Genomic DNA, 20,446 nt, shown 5'->3' on the forward strand with positions numbered 1-20,446 from the left:
TTCTTAACAATATTCAAATCGGCGAGGGAGCGATTCCTCGATAACTTTACGGACATTTGTACAAAATATCGAAGCTGAGTACACTTTCTAACATTTGGTAGGTGAAACGGTAGGTCGTTTGGTCTTTAATTAGATTCCATTTCTTTAATCTTGTTTATGAATATAGAAATGAATATAGAAATTTACATAAACATTCGCTGTTATTTGAAGAAGATAATAAGCAAAATAAATGCACTATCAATTAAGTTACTCACTCATGTATATCACTAAAATGGCGAAGATAATAAAAAGAAAACGGAACGTCTTTTGTGTGCTGCTTCTAAGAGTAGTTTGAACAAACTTATGAAATATTGAAACAAACTTGTTTATTTAAATATGAATGAGTAACCGTATTTGTGTATGTTATCATTTTTTAGTACTTACAGTGTTATTACTTTTATCTTGAAGATAAATTTAAACTGCTATTAAAATAAAGTATTTTGCAATAAAAAAATGCAATATAGTACGTATACACCGCTGTATAACTATAATAGTTCACTTTATTACTCTTGTGTATAAAGTTAATATTGGTTTTGACTTCATAATCTTCTCGTAATTAGTCTATCTTGTAGAAACCTGAAAGAATATACTTTCTTACAATTCATATGATCATGTTACGAGCCGAGAGCTAGATAGTCTGACCGAGGGTCAGGGATTTGGAATTTTGTTATTGTTTCGTGGACGAACCAACGAATAACTTTGCAGTCGTTGGGAGCTACTTCACGGATGTGGATGAACCGAGTGCGCAACGACTAAGACCGGGGCCACCTTAGGTTTAGGTAGGGTTTCGTGCACGAACCAACACAACTTGTCGAGTATCAGGAGCCACTAGGATGGAATAAAGACTGTGGACGAATTAGCGGGTAACTTTGCACTCGCCAAGAGCCGCGGGACGTGGACGAACCAATGCACAATGGCCAACACCGGGAGCCACTTGTAGGTTAGGAAAGGGAATCTTCGCAAGGATTGCGAAGCTAGTATAGCCTCGTAACTTTCAAATTTATAATATGTATATCTCGAGCGGCAAAGATATAATATTGTGGGATCGTTACGCGTTCGCTTCTTCTTGGATTTAGGAAAGATTTTGATTGAACTAAGTCCAATTTAATAAATCTTATAAAATTATGTATTATTACGAGTTTAAGTTTGACTCAAAGGAATACAAGTGTTTATGAATTCAAGTGTCGCGAACTAAACTCTCTCTCTAGATTACGCACAGAGGTATGCGGGGGACGCGTCGTTAAGACTACGTTACAGTGAATTTACTTTACGTACTGTATTCTGAGATTCTGCTCGAACGAAAACTAATACTCGATCTTGCTTCCAGTCTAAGCCGCGTACTAAACTCGAACTGGATTAGAAATGAGCCCCCGAGACCGAATTTCTTGGCCCTTTTATACTCCAAAATCTATGGGAAAAATGTTGGGGATTCGACTGCATCGCAAAGTTACCGAGAAAAATTTGATGATATTGGTTTTCAAAGAAATGCCTATCGGCCCTAGCATGGTGATTTCCAGGCAAAGTCAAAGGTTTCGGAAACAGCTTTGAATCGAGCCCTTTCATAGTTGCTTTACGTAACCCGACTGGGCTCGTAACAATCAATTAAGACACCGACGGGTCTCCATAAATGAGAATTTTAGCATAAACCAGCAAATTAAAAAACGTAACATACGCTTCAAGAATGATGTAGCGCCCATTTTTCGTATCTTTATACTGATAATAATAATAAAATAATAAAAATACGTCATAGCACAACACGAAAGTTTTATAACAGTTATGATTATGTCGCAGATCTCTATGCATTTATGAGTATTTTAAGTGTGTAAAATTTACAGGAGTAGCATTAAAAATTTATAAAGTATACAAAAATATTACAAAACATGAAAGATAAAGTACAAATTATAGTATTTGAAGAGAGAACCAAATTTTTATTTACCTTTCATTCCGTAGGCTGCATTTATGAAAAGCATTTGTAGAAAAATTCGCAGCTTAGTTATTGTGCTTTTTCTTTGGACAGTATTTTATTGAATTTAGAATAAGTAGGAGAAGATTGTTGAATTTGGACCGGCGCCTAGGTTGGACTACCAGTGTATTTTGTAATGTATAAACAATTTGCGCCGTATGACAGGCAATATGTGTTGCTTATATGTATACTTAGGTAGTTAATGCGATAGTCACTATTATACAGCACCACTTGATGTTTAAGTAAACAAACACAGTCTGCTTTAACAATTAAAAATCTAATATTTTAACATCCGATTGTAAGCTCTCAATTTTTTCTGAAGTTAGTAGCAGGACTATCAACTATATAGGTAGAATGTACATTTATTAAGCTACACTATACTATACTAATTTTTTAATTTTTACTTAAAATTAAGGTCAAGTAAAATATTTTCAATTATTTGATCAAGTTGCCTAGATTAGACCAAAAGTAGTTGGTTGTATTGGACCAGTTCAGTATAGGCAATAGTAGAACGTTACAAAAGCAATATCGTTTCAAAAGGCAAAAAATGGATTTTGTGTGATTTTGTATCTTATATTAAAAAATCAAAGAAGAAAATACGACAGAGTGTATAAAGTGTTGCAGATACGAAACTAAAAAATATTATTATTTAGATTGTTGACTTTTACTAGGAAATTTTAAAAATTAGATATGCTGAAATCTATGTAATATATTTTGTAAACTTGTTCAGAAAACTTTTTACACGTTAATCCAGCGGTTAAATTTAGGGAAAAATGGTCCAAGTTTAGTGGTCCAATTTTAGTAACTTCCCCCTACAACGAAACCGAATACCGAACGATTGTTCGGTCTACACATTTTAATCTACAGTATGTGTGCAGAAAGCAAGATATGAAATTTGAAAATTGATATGATTCTACTACCAATAGTACTAATTTGGGCCCTATAAAATTAATCTGAAATAAATTCTATGGAAACAGCAAATATTTCGATTATATAGTGAGAGGTCCCCTAATGCCGGATATTAGCTATATCTTTAAAAAATAAAATGTGACAAAGCGGCCAAGTAGCAAAAATGACAGATGGGAATCTTCTCTTTACTTTTGTAAATGGTTGCTTTGTCGTTTCATTTTTTAAAGATGTAGCTAATAATGTCCGATATTAGGTGCTATTTGGCGTTAGGGGAACTCTTCCTATCTGTAACTGGGCTCTGAGTGGGTATTACTAATGTGCGTCTGATCGGTTACTGAGTGTTTCTACTGAACAGTTGAAGAGGTTTCCTTATCTATAACCATAAGTTCCTTGCTAAAATTATATTTCATGTTAGTCCATGCAAAACGAGTTGTGAGTTTATTGTTGAATATAATATTGTATTAATTTGTATTATCAATATTAAAAACTAGGCTACAGCGTAAAGAAGAAGCGTAAGTAGGCCTAGTGAATTTTCTTCTCTCAAGTAGAACGGTTTTTACAAATAAATTTACTTGTTTAACTTTTTCCCTCGAATTTGTGTCAGAAACTGTTATTATACTATATTTTTAATTTTGTGTGGAAATCATCTGAGTAGTTCATTAGCCAAGCATGAAATATGCTAAATAATTGGAGAACATTCTTCAAAAATATATTATATGTAATTAAATATAATTATTATATAAAATGGCATATAATTTTGAAGGCAAGTTTATTTTACTACATATTATGAAAAGAGATCCTTTACATTTCTGTGAAGGGATGTAGAAGAAAATCTTTAAAGCAGTAACACACATAATAATATTCTATGTATTACTAATTAACAATTACTAAATAATATTCTACGTATTACTAATTAGTAATTAATTACTAAATAATATTCTACATATTACCTCTATATTTGTTTATCACATTGATTTTTAAACAAATTCCTTATTTGTTATAGACACCGTATTATTGGCCATGGCAACATAGAACCCCTGACAACGTGGAGTATGCTATTTATCTGACTAAGAGAACTTTAAGGAACAAGCAACGTCATGCTCTTGAGGATTACGAAATTGTACATAAATCTTCTTCAATAAATTAATAATTAATTAAGCTAATAAATATATATTATGTATATATATAATATGCGTTCATGTTTTATTGAGAGATTTCTTCTTTTAGGAAGCTTTAAACAGCTTACGTAGAAATTTACAAAACAAATGGGATATCATACAACTGCAAGCTGAAGAACAGGTGAATGTTTAATCATAATATGTTTTTACATTTAAATTATTGCATTCAGTCACAAAAGTTAAATAATTCACAATCGACAGAAATCATGGAAGAATGTTTGTTATTCTATATGTTGTTAAACTCTTGAACATTTGAGCATGTGACTCCTTGAAATGATTCATTCTGTGGACCCAGGTACGCTTATCAAAGGAACGGAAGAAAGGGGATAAGATAGTAAGTGACTCGCAAGAACGAGCATTTTGGAGAGTTTACAGACCACCACCTGGTTGTCTGAGCAGTCTTGAAATAGCACCTGTACCTACTCGTTTTCATCCTGGACTCTCGCGTCCTCCATCGCGTAAACGTACTTTAACAGATCTGCAACGTGAGGTAAATTTTATTTTTTCTAATTTAATCTCTCAAAAGACCTGGGTAGTAATTGCTGCAAAACGAATTATTTTTTGAGATATTTTTTAAAAATTGTACTTCATAGTATCTTTAAAGTTAAAGGTTTTTTAGCATTAAGATGTCAATAATATCTTGTCAGCATTCAACACAATCTGAAACTCCCTTAGAAACACGACATATATATGTACACTTAATGGATAGCAAAAGACATGCATCATAGCATATTGCACTAATAAAAACAAATAAACAAGATTTAATAAATAACTTTACCTTCATATTTCTCAATAACTCTATATTTACGATCGAACAGTCACAAGTCAGAACAAAATCAATCATTAATTCAATTAATTCAAACATTAAATATCAGTCAATTAATTCAGTAGGAGACGCCAGTTAGAAAAGATTATTCAGTAACTAAACAATATTAAGTCAAGGCATGTTAATATTTAGTCACTGAAATGTTATGTCCATCTTTAAAATCAGACAACATCAATGTCTAATTCATTCAAAGACTAAATTTTCTAACTACAAAATAATTTACTTTTTACTTGCGATTACGTAATTCCAAGATTATAGGGTTTTTATATCTTCGATTTATTCTCCAAAAATTTCACCGTTCCCCTGTTTAAATATTATGTCTCTTGTGCTCTTCCACGAATTAATATATTTCGAAAAATTAATGTATTTCAATAATGAATGTGTCTCTGCTAAACCTTAGGTGGGTCTTCTGAAAAACAGCTTAATACGCACACGGATAAAGGTTTCGGTTGCTATTGAAAGTTTAAAATCATATTTTGAAACCTATCTCGAATATGATCCAATGCTTATACAGCCACAGCCATCGAACCCATGGATAACTGACGATCAAACATTTTGGCAACTAAACAATAGTCTGTTAGTATTCCAAATACAACTAAATTTGTTATGCTAATATTATAGCTTAACAAAAGTTCAGCGAACTTGGACTAATTTTTCTTATTTGTTCCATTCAAATTTTCATAGAGTGGAAGCTCCAACTGAAAAACGAGTAAAGCGCTGGGCCTTATCAATGGAAGAGTTAATGTCTGATCCAACAGGTGAATATTTCCAAATCTTGAATCGCCTCCACAATTGTTTACCCAAGACCTATACAGATTTTATCATATATATTCGTTTGCAGGTTTACAAGAGTTCACAAATTACTTACGAAAAGAGTACAGTCATGAAAATATACGATTTTGGTTAGCAGTGAAGGATTTGAGGCACAGTTTTCAGGCACAAATACCAGACAAAGTTAACGAAATTTTTAAGTATGTAATTTCAACACGTTTCAAAGCGGAACGATCAGTAAAATTTAGTTTGATTTGATATAAAGTGTTTATATCGTTCCTTTAGAGAATTCTTAGCCCCAGGAGCCCCCTGCGAAATAAATATAGATGGAAAGACAATGGAAAAGGTTCACCAAGAAATGAAAACTCCTACTCGATTTACGTTTGATTCTGCTGCTGAGCACGTTTATACCTTACTTTTAAAGAAGGACTGCTATCCTAGATTTATTCGCTCTGATCAATACCGAAATCTCTTAGCTGCTGGTGTGCAACCTTTACAGAAAAAGAGGTATGTTTGCAATAATGCAGTATTTTTTTGTTATAGATTTCCAATTTACAATCAAGGAAACATTTTCTAAGGTTAATTTACAGTTTACTGACGACATGTGTTATGAACTTCTTAGAAATACGATTATTAAAACTAATACTAATTGCACTCAAGATACAGGGAATGCAGTAGCGAACTTATAACGATACAATACTCTATTGTACTGTATACACATATGATATCTTTCATAAAATTTCTGTATCATTAAGTGGCGACGAAAAATTTGAGTGGCCCAAGAGCACACAATATAACGATATATAATTGTGGGCATAGAGATTTAGCACTTTTTTATTGCTTCCGATTTAGCTATATAATTTTAGCAATCATATCTCGTTTTCAATTTTTTTCAGATTCTTTTACTTCGGTGGACAGGTTAAGAAGAAAACTTCCTCAACCTCGGCTCCAACGTCTAGCACCTTGCAACAGCATGCAGTAGGTAGTACAACTAGTAGTAAGCGTAGAGGAAGTGATCGAAGTCTTTCTGGATCTGCTCACGAGCTAGCTGTCTGTGGCATTCGTGACACTGCATCAACGCCTAGAGTTCCACATTCTCATAGTCAGTCGAATCTCACCGATATTCCATACAGGTACATAATAAATTCAATATCTTAACAGATGTATTTAAACAAACATAGACTTTATGTCATAGAGTAATATTTTAAGAATATTCAATAGATACTAGATGCCTCTACTTATTGTTAGAGTGATTCCCAATAATATGTAGACATCACCGTATTCGCGACGTTATTGCTGTATATTGTATTAAAATAGTCATTCCAATCAAAAGAAAGATATAGTTTGTTTATTTAATTGACTCATAATTCATTACATAATAACAAGCAGTAAAGTAAATTTAATATTTAGACACTTTGGAAAAACATAATACTTTGATTGTAGAAAATGCATGTGTGGGGCAGGAAGCTCATTTAACTCTGCCAGCTGAACTCACTTGTAAACTATTTGTTATACAGGGTATTCGACAGTAGAAGTCAGAAATTTTAAAGAGTAATTTTGTATGCCAAAAGAAGATGAAAGTCAAGAATGGCGAAATTGAATTTGGAGATTCATTTGGGGATTCGCTTCTCACGGAAGGTGTCCGACGTGGAACTTATTCTACTTCCGGCGCATATGCGTCAGGTTAGATACAGTGAAGCAAGTAGAATAAGTTCCAAGTCAGACACATTTTACGCGTATTTTAGGCGTTTTTCTCAATAATTAATACTTAACTTGGAGACGTAGCCTCAAATGCAATTTCGTCTATCTTCACTATCGTCTTAGGGTAGAACTACATAAACAGAACGCTAATTACCAGCTAACGCTAATTACCAGTGTAGGTACTTCTCATTCTCACTCATTTATTTCTTCTCATTCCTTCTCATTCTGGTTTCTTGATTTTCCAGCATGTTTCTATCCTTATTTTAGCCTATAGAATTAAATCTTAAAATTCGTGACACCTGCCGTTGAATACCCTGTATACAAAATATTTCAAGCAAGAGTTGTTTGATATCAAGGATTGCAATGTAATAATTAGTTTTTAGTTATGTGCTTTGCCTTTTTATCAAGATATGAAGGTCACCTTGAGTTTTTTAATTATCTGTAGAATTTGACTACAGGATTTAAAAAAGTGTCGAATGCTGAGTAAAAAAACTATTAATATATATTAATTGAGGTAATACTAAAAATGCTCTCCACTATAATTAGTACAAACGACAAGCTTGTTCTGCGTAATATGTAGGACTTATAGGGGCTAATAATAATAGGGGGTAATATGTAGGGCCAAAAAATTAGTCTTTCACTTTTATATTGAACGTATTTTTAATGCTTCTTTTAATCTTATTGAAGTTTCTAAATATTGAAATCTAATAAATTCCATCCTAATATTGCAATTTAATAATTTTTTCTATTAATCTTAATATACAATATTGTTTTGTATTTTCTTTAAGTGTCTGAATATTTTTGCGACGTCAAATTTAAACATTATTTACTTAATGGCTTGTTATGTTACAAATTATGAATAAAGTCAATAAAGAAAATATAACTTTCTATTAATTACAAAGAGTGTTTTAATATAGTGGAAAACAATCACTTCGATTAACATTATTATCAACGAAAATATACAGCAAATCGGCACCGAAATTGATAAATATAACAAATGAATCTATCAGAAGTAGAAACATACTATTATTAAAACACATTCCGTGCTAAGCCAGTTTTATTCGATTTGTTCTTCAGACTCTTCAAGTCACCAGTGACCCATCCAATATCTTTATTATTTATCTTTATTTTTATTAAGCTTTGTTTACATTAAGCAAATTTTGCCCAAGTAACCACGTTGATGAGCCTGAATTCGATCAAAGTTGTCCGTGTAAAGCCAGTTTCAACCAAGTTGAAACAAAAATTTTGATCGACTCTAGGTTGGTCAAATCTGTTGCTCACCCAAAAATTACTTAATGTAAACGTAGCTTAGTTACAATAAATATAAATATAGCTTTATAAACACAATCAAATATCAAATAGTGTGAATAGAAATTCTAATGTTAGTTACCGATTATCTTGCCAGTACAGAACATGTTAAGAAAACAAGAGAGTATCTAATTTTGCAACTCTTCTATAAATTTTAAGCTTTTATACAGGATGTTTCTGAATAGCACAGGATAAATTTAAGGGGTGATTCTAGAAACCAAAATAAGACGAAAAACAAGAATACGTTTGAGGCTTCTATTGTTAGTTATGTGTCTAAAAATCTGGTGGAAGGCACCAGAAATGAAACCACGCAGAGGCCTCGAGCAGTGATTTCCCGAACAGCAGTATCGCATTGACGTAAGGGAGGGGAAGAGGTCGAATCGTCGAACAGATCATTATTAGATGATTAGGAATTATAAAAAAATATAATAATGAGTATAAAGAATGATGAGCCCAAAAAGGGGCCCAAACCTGTGGTTAAAAAGTATGCAGCGGTTTAGCAGGTAGACGCTTTGCCGCTGCGCCATTGACGCTGTTGGAAACATAATATCGACACTTCGAAACATAACTATCTCGGCAGTTTTCATCGGACGAGTTTATTTACTTTCTGTAAGTGTTATGTTATTTTCCTGAGTGTGAAAGCTTTGAATATTGAACAAAACGCTTGACTTTTAAAGAATGTATGAAAATTCGATGTATATGTTACTCTGACGCGACAAAAACGACGAAAATATCGGTTTTCGATTTTTTTGACCATGACACACCAAATCGAGAAATCTGAAAAAAATCAGAGATACTAGTAACAACAATATGTATTTACTTTAAAAATATGATTGTAGTTCTGAGATTTTTTCAATGTGAAATCCTCGTTTTTTGGCATTTTTTTCTGATTACTACTTTTCACAGCTTCAATTATCGATTTAAAAATCTCAGAAAATTCTATAACATGTATCTCGGTGTCTGAAATATCTCTGATGTTTTGTCGAATTTTTTATTCAATAGAGTACGAGTAATTTCCAAAAAACATGATTTTCTATTTACCCCTATTACTACCCCCAGGTTGAGATAGAAGGTTGAAAATTGGCACAAACTAGTTTTTTGTGATAAGCTATCGAATGGCCCATCCCAAATCGAATTTGGTTTGGGGACACTTTTGACCTCCTTATTCGGCTAGGCCCTTTTACTACACTTGACCAGGCTACAGGATCTAAAGTTCAGTTAAAATTTACGAATATCATTGAATAACAGTAATCTTATCTATTCGTTGCAATCCATAGACCACCTCAAACGACTCACTATGATATAGAAAGGGTTAATATGTTTACCTTCGTGTAAATTGCCTGTTCCACTTCACATATCCACCCATTACGATTCTCTCATCCGCGCATATTGAAAGACCATACAAGGATATCGTTGAATAACACTAAACCTGCCTACTCCTTACAATTCAGAAGGTAAGTCAAAACACGCCCTATGAAATTTCGGAATACAAAGGGTCCCCTGTCCAATTAATCTTCTGGATGGAAAACTGTACACACTATTAGAAATCTTGGCGTAGAATTTGAAGGAGAACCGCACACACAACAAGAATATTGCGAGAGAAAGACTAGATTTGTAGAAAAACTAGTTGTACGTATCACGAATATTCGCACAAATGTTGGATGCGAAGGTCCGTCGAAAAACTAACTGCGGCTTCTTGAAAATCTTGTCGAGAACACCCCATAACACCTGGTGTTATTAGATACCTAGATCTTCCACAACGGCCATTAACTTTACTGAAGGCTTGGCTTTGGCTTTCCGAAAACCAAGTCGAAGCGTGAAGAAAGTTCTTCAGTGTTTAACATTCAAATTCTTGGTTTTAATGACTTATGTAAACAAAACTAAACTAACTTCATGACTTAAATCGCACTCAGCGTTTACGCCTACTGCACAAATCTCCAGCAGTCTCTGCTTTCCTGACCGAGTGTTACCAAAAATTGATAGAGATAGAGATATTTTCTTGATATTTATATATATAGAATTTTAAATCAATCAACACGTCCTTTTATCACAATATTCCCGTTGTATATGCGGTTTTCCTCCAAATTCCACGCCAAGACTTCTAGTAATGTGTATAGTTTATCGTGTGTAGATTTGGACCAGAAGATTAATGGGAGAGGGCACACATCAATCTTTTCTACTCCGAAATTTCATACGGTGTGAGGATTTCATACGGTATGGATTGCAACAAATAGACAAGATTACTGTTATTCAATGATATTCGTAAATTTTAACTGAATTTTGGATCCTGTAGCGTAGTAGAATGTAGTAAAACTTCCAATCAGCGGTGAGTGACTTCTTTCCCTCCCTTAGGTTAGTGCGATACTGCTATTCGGACAACCACTGATCGAAGCCTCCGCGCTGTTTCATGTCTGGTGCTTTCCACTAGATTTTTAGACGCTTATAACTAATAAACAAAGCCTCAAATGCGAAATTGTTATTCTTGCTTTTCGTCTTATTTTGGTTTCACTGGTAATTTTACATGAAAAAATAAGACGAAAATATGGAATACAAATTTTCGATATCGTGTTTCGTTTTTGAGAAAATTAACTTTAAGGTTTGACCGAATACAAGTGTATCTAACGACAGTTTCAGGTTGACATTTGAAGGGTAAACGGGGAAAGGAGAATGCTCCTTGCGTACCGCAGGGACTTTAGACCTTGTATGCTTGTAGATACGGCCTGCGTATAGTGCGTGTATAGGAACTTTAGGAATGGAGTGATGAAAAGATAACGTGAAAAGTGTGACGTCACATCTAGGCAAAAGATGATTTAAAATGGTTGACACGGCATTACCTTACATTATAAATTATTAAAAATGCTGCAATAATGCTGTGCTCAAATTTGCAAGAAAATACATAACAATATATAGGCAACAAATTAGTTTATGATAAAAATAAAATACACAGCAGACTAACTAAAACTATTTTATTTTATAATCCACAAATAGAAATAAATAATTTTCCTCCAAACGTTTGTATACTATTCATATTCTTATTACTTGTTTAAGCTAAAATAAGTTTGCAGAAAATAATTAATCAGATACCCAGTAAACACAGTTATGTCCATGTTACATAGATGTTACAAATCTGAAAGTCACATATTCTGCAACATGAGTGTAAAGCATGCAACTCAGAATACCCCACACATTTACAAATATATACAATACGTGTTGCCAGTAATTTGGTCTATGAAAAGCGAGCTGCTGCTGTGGAATGTATTTTCAAAGAGACCCTTGTACAATAAAATATAATGAAATTAATTGATCCACTACTAGTATATTGCTCAATTCGCTAATACTTTGTTGTTGTACAAGATATCTCTGATAATAATTCTTTCTAAAGAAAAGCTATGTTATTAATATTAAGAATTGTTCCTCATTAATATTAACAATTGTTCCTCAAACATTAGAAGACTTTCCACGTTCAATAATGGAAATACTTTTTTTCTTTGCTAGCATGAAACAACTCTGCGAACAGCTGTTTCCCATTAATTAACACGTTGAGCGCCACGCTGATTTTTAAGGAAGTCCCCGTCAGGCTACTAAATTTTATAGTTCTATATCATGTTACACGCTGTCAGCCAGCGGTGGTTGACGCGGCCTAAATGGAAAGTCTATTGTCAGCCACCGATGGCTGACGTGGCGCTCAACATGTTCATTGGATGTAATAATTTAGCAAGATTACCAATGTCTAGTTCCAATTTTGCTATTACTCTTAAAACTGTCAAATGTGTACTATAGATTATACGCATAATTAATAATATGTAAACAAATTCACTTGAAATGTTTACCTATATATCAAAATAATTGTTTACCAATTTTCTCAGAATTTTTGTTGTATTTTCTCCTTCACTTGTCGGGAAGACTCTGTACCGAAATTGAATCAATCACTTTCTGCATATCTTATAATAAATTATACGAACAAGAAAACCCACTGAACCCGAAAATTTCGATTTTAATGAAACTGGATGTGAAGTAGAATATATGAGGATGTTATTTAATCAGTCCCATTGAAAGGGAAGAACTCCTTAGCCAATAAGTTGTATTTTTTTCTCATCGGAAAAATGTGTATAACTGTATAAGAATTTCCGAAGTACTGAATATTCACGAAATTAAGGATGTACATTCCATTGTGTAACCAGTCTGTACCCCAAAACTATTCAGTGACTGAACGACAAAAATTAACTTTCCTGTAGCCTTGATGGTGCTCGACACTTTTTTCCGAAAAGTAATCTATTTTCTAGGTATGAACCTCACAGTGAATGGGTTATAAGTTAAATGTATCAGTACCTCTGATTGTTTCCATTAATAATCTAGCACTGCAAGTCACGGATTTATTTTTTTTCACACCCTGTGCACAGCAACGGCCAACTCTAAGAAAGACCTCTCTCTTTCTTTTGAAGAGAGAGAGGGGGGAGAGGGAGAGGGGGAGAGAGAGAGGCAGCGCTGCCAGATTTGTTTCAACAGCGTATAGTGTTCACTGATGGAGATCTTTGACGAATGTTCAAGTTAATAATTCTAATTACATCTGTGTTATTTTACTGTGACATGTCACATGAGTTATATTTATTTTATATTATTGTTCTGTCACGCACATTTCAAAAATTACTGACTTGTTATACCTATGTTACCGAACACTTACGTTTTGGTGTGATATGTCATGAAACTTACGTCATTTTTATGTTACACTTCCTTAACAAAAGTTCCACAACTTGTGACTTTTGTGCTATGTAACACTGATTTTTTGTTTTTGTTTTTGGTTTTGTTTTACAGACTATTATCACTATCTCAATATCGAATTCAAATACATTTTACACAATTATAATCTCCAAAATATGTTATAATAAGCACTATTTAAAATTGTAAAAGTACAGTAAAACTGAATGACTAAAATATATTCATGTACTAAATATTATCTTGTATACTTTAAAAAGAATATATGTATACGTTTATTTATTTATTTCTTACAACAATTAACAACATATTCAAGTCGAATACTAAAGTAGTTTTACATGAAACATTGGTATATCGCTCTTTTGAAACTACATAGTTAGTGTATTGTTCTACCATAGCTTATACATCTTGCCTACATGTGACATCACGTTGAAGTTTTATTTTTGCTTCAGGGAAATTACCGAATGCCGTGTTTGTAACTCGATCAGATCGAGCGTGTTTCCCATACCCCACGTACCCTTCAAACATCCAAAACTACACTTTATTGTACCACTTGCACCCGATAATAGTTCAAACCCTATTTTCTCAAAAATAAAGCACGATATCGAAAAAGTTTATTGAATATTTTCCACTTATTTTTTTATATAGAATCACCATTTTCGGGGTTTATCAACAGTTTTGTTCAAAACTACTTGCATTCAAGCCGCTTGAATTCAAGTTGCTTGACCAATCTGAATGAATCTTTAAACGCATGATCTTTTGCAACTTCACATTTGTAATTCTTTTGCTTCATGAATAGAATCAATAGAATATCACTCCTCCTATCAACTGATGAGGTAGAAGACATATGCAAATTCCTATCAGTGAAACCTGTAGAAGCGCACAAGTGGTACTTTTACGTATCAATTCTGATCGTTTCGACCTTAGTTTTGAATCCTGGAGCGATTTATTGATAAAATGATGAATTTAGAATAACGAGCTAATGAACATTAATAAAAAGCTCTGGAAATATCTGATTTTCTGTATAAAAGTATCTTGCTTAACTTTACAATATCTAATCGCTAACTCTCTATTGTAAAGCTAGATCAAAAGCTCTAACGTAGTTACCTGTCCTGTTTACAGGACACATCCACAAATGCACCGTCTAGTCTACTCCAAGAGTTCTCTAAAAGCGCATATAATATCATACACATGCACGAGTTATGTTCTGTCCCAATTGTTAGCTTTAAGTCAGTGTTAGAGTAAAGGCAGTTCAAAGATTTTACACATAAGACATTTGTTAAACCAAAAGATTACATACATCCGTGTGACAGTTTATATCAAAGATAACGTGACATTTTATTGAGAGAAAAAAGTGAAATCTAAATCATATAATAAAGTTCGTGTTGTCAGGGATGTTGGCACGTCGGAAATAATGGCTCGCCCTATGGACGACGTCTGCCCATGGGACACAGCTCCAGGTCCCAGTATAGAATATCCTATGGATTCCACGGAACAGCTACATCCGGCATCTTCTGGAACAATGTCATTAGCTGAGAGCCGATACGAAGGGAACAACAGCAGTTTGGTTAAACCTCCGCAATCTATTAAAATTGGGCATGTGTCCCGTAAAAATTCAACACAATTGGATTCCTGCAGCTCCTCATCTGACGTCAGTTTAACAGTAACAGATATTTCTGAACACCTTCGGAAGTCCTGCAGTTTGCAAAACAGCGATAGCAGTGGTGAGTCTCCGAAATTAATAATAATAGGCATATAGAAATGTTTTCAACTATATTTTTGCCATTTTGAGAAATTCCTGTTGGAAAGGAAAACATATATTTTACATTTTGACTAATTAATGGTACAAAGTATAACCCTGTAGTTGTGATAACTGTCACAAGTGTGTGTTTAAATTAGAGAGTTAATACATGTACAGTTTTCAAGAATTAAGGTTGAGAAATTAATGAGAGCAAAAGATAGTATGAAAAATAAATAAGTACGAGTTGAATAACAGGTTATTATTACATTCATTTTGAAATCTAGCTGCCATAACAACGACAGAGCGAATCAGCGGCAAAACTGGTGTAGTAACACGGAACTACTCCATGGGTTCAACTAGTGGCAGAGTGAAGCTAGCGGAATTTGGTCGACCATCTGCTTCGTTTGGGAACTATCCATCATCACAACACTCGTTTGATTACTTCAATGTAACCACCAATAAGCTAGATACGTCTACAAACGAGAAAATCGTAGCTGAAGAATCTGAGAGCAATATTAGAAAGTTAAAAACCTCGTCATTTGAGAAGGAATTACCAGTGAGAACATCGGCTAGGGCACCGCTGATAAGCATCAGTGCAATCGTGGGCGATATTGCAAGCGACAACTCAACAACTGAACCTCCAGTAAAGATAGATGATAACTCGGCAAGTGTCCCAAATGAAAGAAAGGAAATTACAACGAGCAAGCAAAAGTCAGAGCCTAATAAAAGTGATTCAACAACTGACATAGAAACAGAAGTAGCGACCCCACCTCAAGTGGAAAATCAGACCAAAGAACTGGTGGAGGAGGCACAGGTCGTTCCTGTCTGGGAACCGGACACTCAACAGGACGACCAAACAGCACCTGCTACTCAGCCTGCATCTCAGCAAAAGCGCGACAATAACGTTAACGAAGTGTGTCCGTGGGAAGACGAGTAAGTACAAATCTATACCGTTTATTGAATAATAGTATTTCATTAGTTCAATCGTAGAGAGATTAAAAAAATTCACAATCAAGATCTCTATTCCTCAAGGACGCTTAATTAGTCATAATTAGTGATTGAATCGAGTTCAATATTCAGTTATAAATCCGATTTAAAGCAAATATCCAAGTTTTATTTCATAGACTTCGAACACTAAGCATAAGTATATTAATTCACTCATTGTACAGTAAATTTTGGTTATATAAGTATTCCCCTGACTTTATTTGTTATATATTCATCGCTAATTCTACCATTTGCGTTCAGTTAAGCCTAAAACGTGACACTACTCCTTTGTGAGCACCTTTATGAATCTCCGATGCCTAGCATTTAACGCTGGAAAAGGGTATTTAAAAGTCATAACCTAAAGTGAAAAACTAATTTTTAATTTTTGGATCTATTTTACCATGCTGCTGTGATTAATCTCATGTGAATAAAAACAAACACGATACGTTTTGGATACGTTTTAGGTATATTTCAATAACTAAACTGCGGATTTTTATACATTTCTGGGAATTTTAAATATATAAAAACCTACAACATACACATAATATACAAAAATATACTGTCGCATTCTTCCTGAATCCGTGGTGTGATTGTTGGGGTACCAGACACTATTCAATGCTAATAATAAGTTCTGAATTTACTAAAAGTTCTTTAATTTATAAATACATGCATGAAACACAAAATATAATATGTATGTAATTATACAAATAATATAAAACTATTCAGTTTTATTGTTAATTTAATTACTGCTTTACAGGTTCAATTCGATTCAATATTGAAAGTAAGAAATATAAAGATTCATATTTAGCACATATTTTCCATCCAACCGAAGCGAATAGCGTCATGTTTCAAAGGGAACGCATGCAAATAGTGGGGCTAGCAATAAACATGTAACGAATAAAATCTGGCGAATATACAGCGTTAATTCCTAAACTATTAGAGATAAAAAAAATTGTTTATACAGGATTGCATGGTTCGAAGGCACTAATTTATTAGCAAAGGCAAATTTTTTGTAATATTATTATTACATGAGATATGATGGCCAAGTTTGGTTTTTTAAATGGAACTATATATTTTTTTACAGTTCAGTTGATAGTGTGTTTCAAGACGAATCCAGCGACGTCTAATTTATATACATTTTTAAATTAATTTTGGAAATATTGCGTCTACAAATTTAGCGATTTTCGTCGATAGAGAACCTTTCTGACCAGCAGGTACTGTGGGCAGTCTATTCTTCCCTCCCATAGTAGCGGTTTCAAGGGGTAATGCCTAACACGCGACATCGGGAGGCAACAATAGACCGCCCGCAGTGCCTGCTGGTCAGAAAGGTTCTCTATCGACGAAAATCGCTAAATTTGTAGACTTAATATTTCAAAAATTAATTAAAAAAAGGAAATAAATTAGACGTCACTGGATTCGTCTTGAAACACACTATCAGCTGAACTGTACACAAATATATAGTTCCATTTAAAAAATCAAACCTGACCATCATATCTCGCGTAATAATATTACAAAATATTTGCTTTAGCTAATAAATTGGCCCTTTCGAACCATGCAATCCTGTACAAACAATTTTTTTATCTCTAGTACTTTAAGAAATAACGCACTGTGCAGTGTTCGCTGGGACACCCTGTATAAGAATTTTTTGACTTATAAAATGTTCGATTTTCACGAGCAGATTCCAAATCCCAGTATAAATAATTTAAAATTTCGAAAAATTACTTGTAAGTACCTCAATGTTAGAATGAATCCAACTTCATACAAGTAGTCATCGATTCATGACAATCAGAAGGTCATGTTTATGTGTTTAATGAAATTAATAATGTACTTAGGCATCGTACTTTAGTTTTTTATAGCATGTCCTGCGCCTTACACTTCAGATACAAATTTGCAAACCCAAAGTAATATTGCTAAACTTTTGAATGTTGATATAGTCATATGTACATATACAGAGTGTCCTAGACCACCCGTCCACCCCTATTAAAATGGAGGGAAGTGATTTTTATTGCAAACTAAAAAAATTTTAATAACTAATTCGAGTACACTCTATCGAATAGTAGTAGTTTCAATTTCCAGTACTAACCGGAAACAGGATTTTCAGACCGGAAGTCGGTTTTTTAAATGGGACCTGGTATTTTTTATTACATATTCAGATTGTGCGCAAAAGAATATAAAAGTTTTGTCTCAAACGTTTTTTTCGAAAATGCCTCCATTGGACAGAAAATGAACTACAATGTATGAATTCACATTTTTTAAATTAAAGATGTAATATTTAATAATGAATGTGCACAAGTTACAGGACAAACAGTAAAGGACAATATCTTCTCTTAAATAAATTAATAAACAACTTAACAGAAATAAACTATGAAAATAAACAAAAGAGTGACAAGGATTAATTTTGGAAATACCTAAGCAGGAAATAATTCGGTATCCAATATTGGTTCACATAACTTAAAAAAACGAGTGTAAATGGAAAAGTGTTTAACGTTGGTGTTCAAATGGGCCACCATTCTGCATAGTACAGAGGTTTATTCTGTTTTGAAAGAAATCGACATCTTTAATTTAAAAAATGTGAATTCATACATTGTAGTTCATTTTCTGTCCAATAGAGGCAGAAGAATGTCTGAGACAAAACTTTTATATTCTTTTGCGTACAATCTGAATATGTAATAAAAAATACCAGGTCCCAATTAAAAAAACCGACTTCCAGTCTGAAAATCCTATTTCCGGTTAGTACCGAATATTGCAACTACCGCCATTCGATAGAGCGTACTCGAATTACTTATTAAAATTTTTTTAGTTTGCAATAAAAATCACTCCCCTCCATTTTAATAGAGGTGGACGGGTGGTCTAGGACACCCTGTAAACAGGGTGTTTCTTTTATCCTGCACATCTTGATATGTTCGTTATTTTTGCTGGTATGAAAGAATGTACCAAGACAAATGTGTTAGGTTCGAAGCTGAGAATATTATGAACTATGTTTTTTCTCTTAAGGTCATTTGACTATAATAATATGATCTTTAAATCACCTTGAATGAAAAAATCACGCTACAATACCAGAAAACGTGAAGGAAAGAATTTTACATGTTTGCAAAGAACATTCCTTCAACAATAATTGACCGTGCTAGCAAAAGTTTTCCCGTGCCCGAAAATGCCTCGAAGCCAATGAACACCATTCTGAACCTGTATTGTAAAGTAAATTTAAAATAATTAAAGTAACAATAAAATAATGAAATTTCTTGCTTGCAGCAAACCAAAAATGTAGGATTTTTCTACATTTTTAATTTAAAGATCGTAGTATCTTAGTTCGTTGAATTCGTCTTGATGTGTACTATAAATTATAAATCATAAAAAATACATAATAGCATACAAAAAAAATGATGATGCTCTTCAAAACTCTGAACAAAATGACCTTCTGAAGAAAAATATGGATCATAATACTCTCACCTTTAAATTGAACAAAACTGCTCTGACAAATTTTTTCGTATCAGCAAAAATAACAAAGCTATTAGGATATGCAGGATAAAAGAAACATTCTGTGTATTATTATTGGTGAACATACATATCATGATACTGTTCATGATCTAGCATATCGCTTATATGCAATAAAAGTGATACAACTTAGAAAACCTGATTTACAAATTACGACCATAAAGTAATTTAATGTAAGGAATACTTTATGGAACCTACTTTTTTGAATCGTATGACTTTTATCACATATAGGCGATATATACATATAATATAGAGTGAATCATCTATTGTAAGATAAGGACCTAAAATATTTGTGAAACTGTTAATTATATACAAAAGTGGTTTAGACACAAATTAAATGATTTCAAGGGGAACATAGAAGGGGAATTATAGAAGAACGCGTAGAGGATAAATGAAGGTCAAATTTGTTTTTTTCAAATGGAATTGTATATTGTGAAATACCAATAAAAAAAAAGTATTAAGCCATTTATACCAAAAACAATTAGTGTTGGAGATATTTTAATTTAAAAATTGCGGACTGTTATGCTACCTACACTCGTGCTTGCGTAAACAAGCGGTAGTTTCTTTTTACAAAGTGAAAGTGGGTAATGAGTCAAACTTATTTGTGCCATTTCATGTATAAATATCAATTACATTTTTGTGAAATAATTTTTATAGAACGTGTACAGGTAATGCAATACGTTTCATTTAACGTGCTTACATTTAAATAAATGATTATTACGTTATCAAATAGCTATTATAAAATATGTTCAAAATGGTGGCCGTTGACTTTTTTTTTGCAAACTGTTCCTTTATATGTTTTATAGGATTTATGTCACAAA

At 33.2% G+C, this 20,446-nt stretch overlaps 1 protein-coding gene across 4 annotated transcripts in view; it reads left to right on the forward strand.

Annotated features, from left to right (window-relative positions):
• The window catches only part of LOC143184849 (uncharacterized), a 148,328-nt gene that overhangs the window by 49,643 nt on the left and 78,239 nt on the right, over positions 1-20,446 (forward strand). For all 4 annotated transcript variants that reach the window (XM_076387369.1, XM_076387365.1, XM_076387368.1 and 1 more), the window contains exons 6-15: positions 3,915-4,031; positions 4,139-4,210; positions 4,385-4,579; positions 5,316-5,491; positions 5,600-5,673; positions 5,757-5,886; positions 5,972-6,193; positions 6,583-6,819; positions 14,801-15,132; positions 15,434-16,082. In XM_076387369.1, coding sequence (XP_076243484.1) covers positions 3,915-4,031; positions 4,139-4,210; positions 4,385-4,579; positions 5,316-5,491; positions 5,600-5,673; positions 5,757-5,886; positions 5,972-6,193; positions 6,583-6,819; positions 14,801-15,132; positions 15,434-16,082 — 2,204 coding nt within the window. The remainder of the gene's footprint in view (positions 1-3,914; positions 4,032-4,138; positions 4,211-4,384; positions 4,580-5,315; positions 5,492-5,599; positions 5,674-5,756; positions 5,887-5,971; positions 6,194-6,582; positions 6,820-14,800; positions 15,133-15,433; positions 16,083-20,446) is intronic.

Source organism: Calliopsis andreniformis, chromosome 10 (genome assembly GCF_051401765.1).
Source record: "Calliopsis andreniformis isolate RMS-2024a chromosome 10, iyCalAndr_principal, whole genome shotgun sequence".
NCBI lineage: Eukaryota > Metazoa > Arthropoda > Insecta > Hymenoptera > Andrenidae > Calliopsis > Calliopsis andreniformis.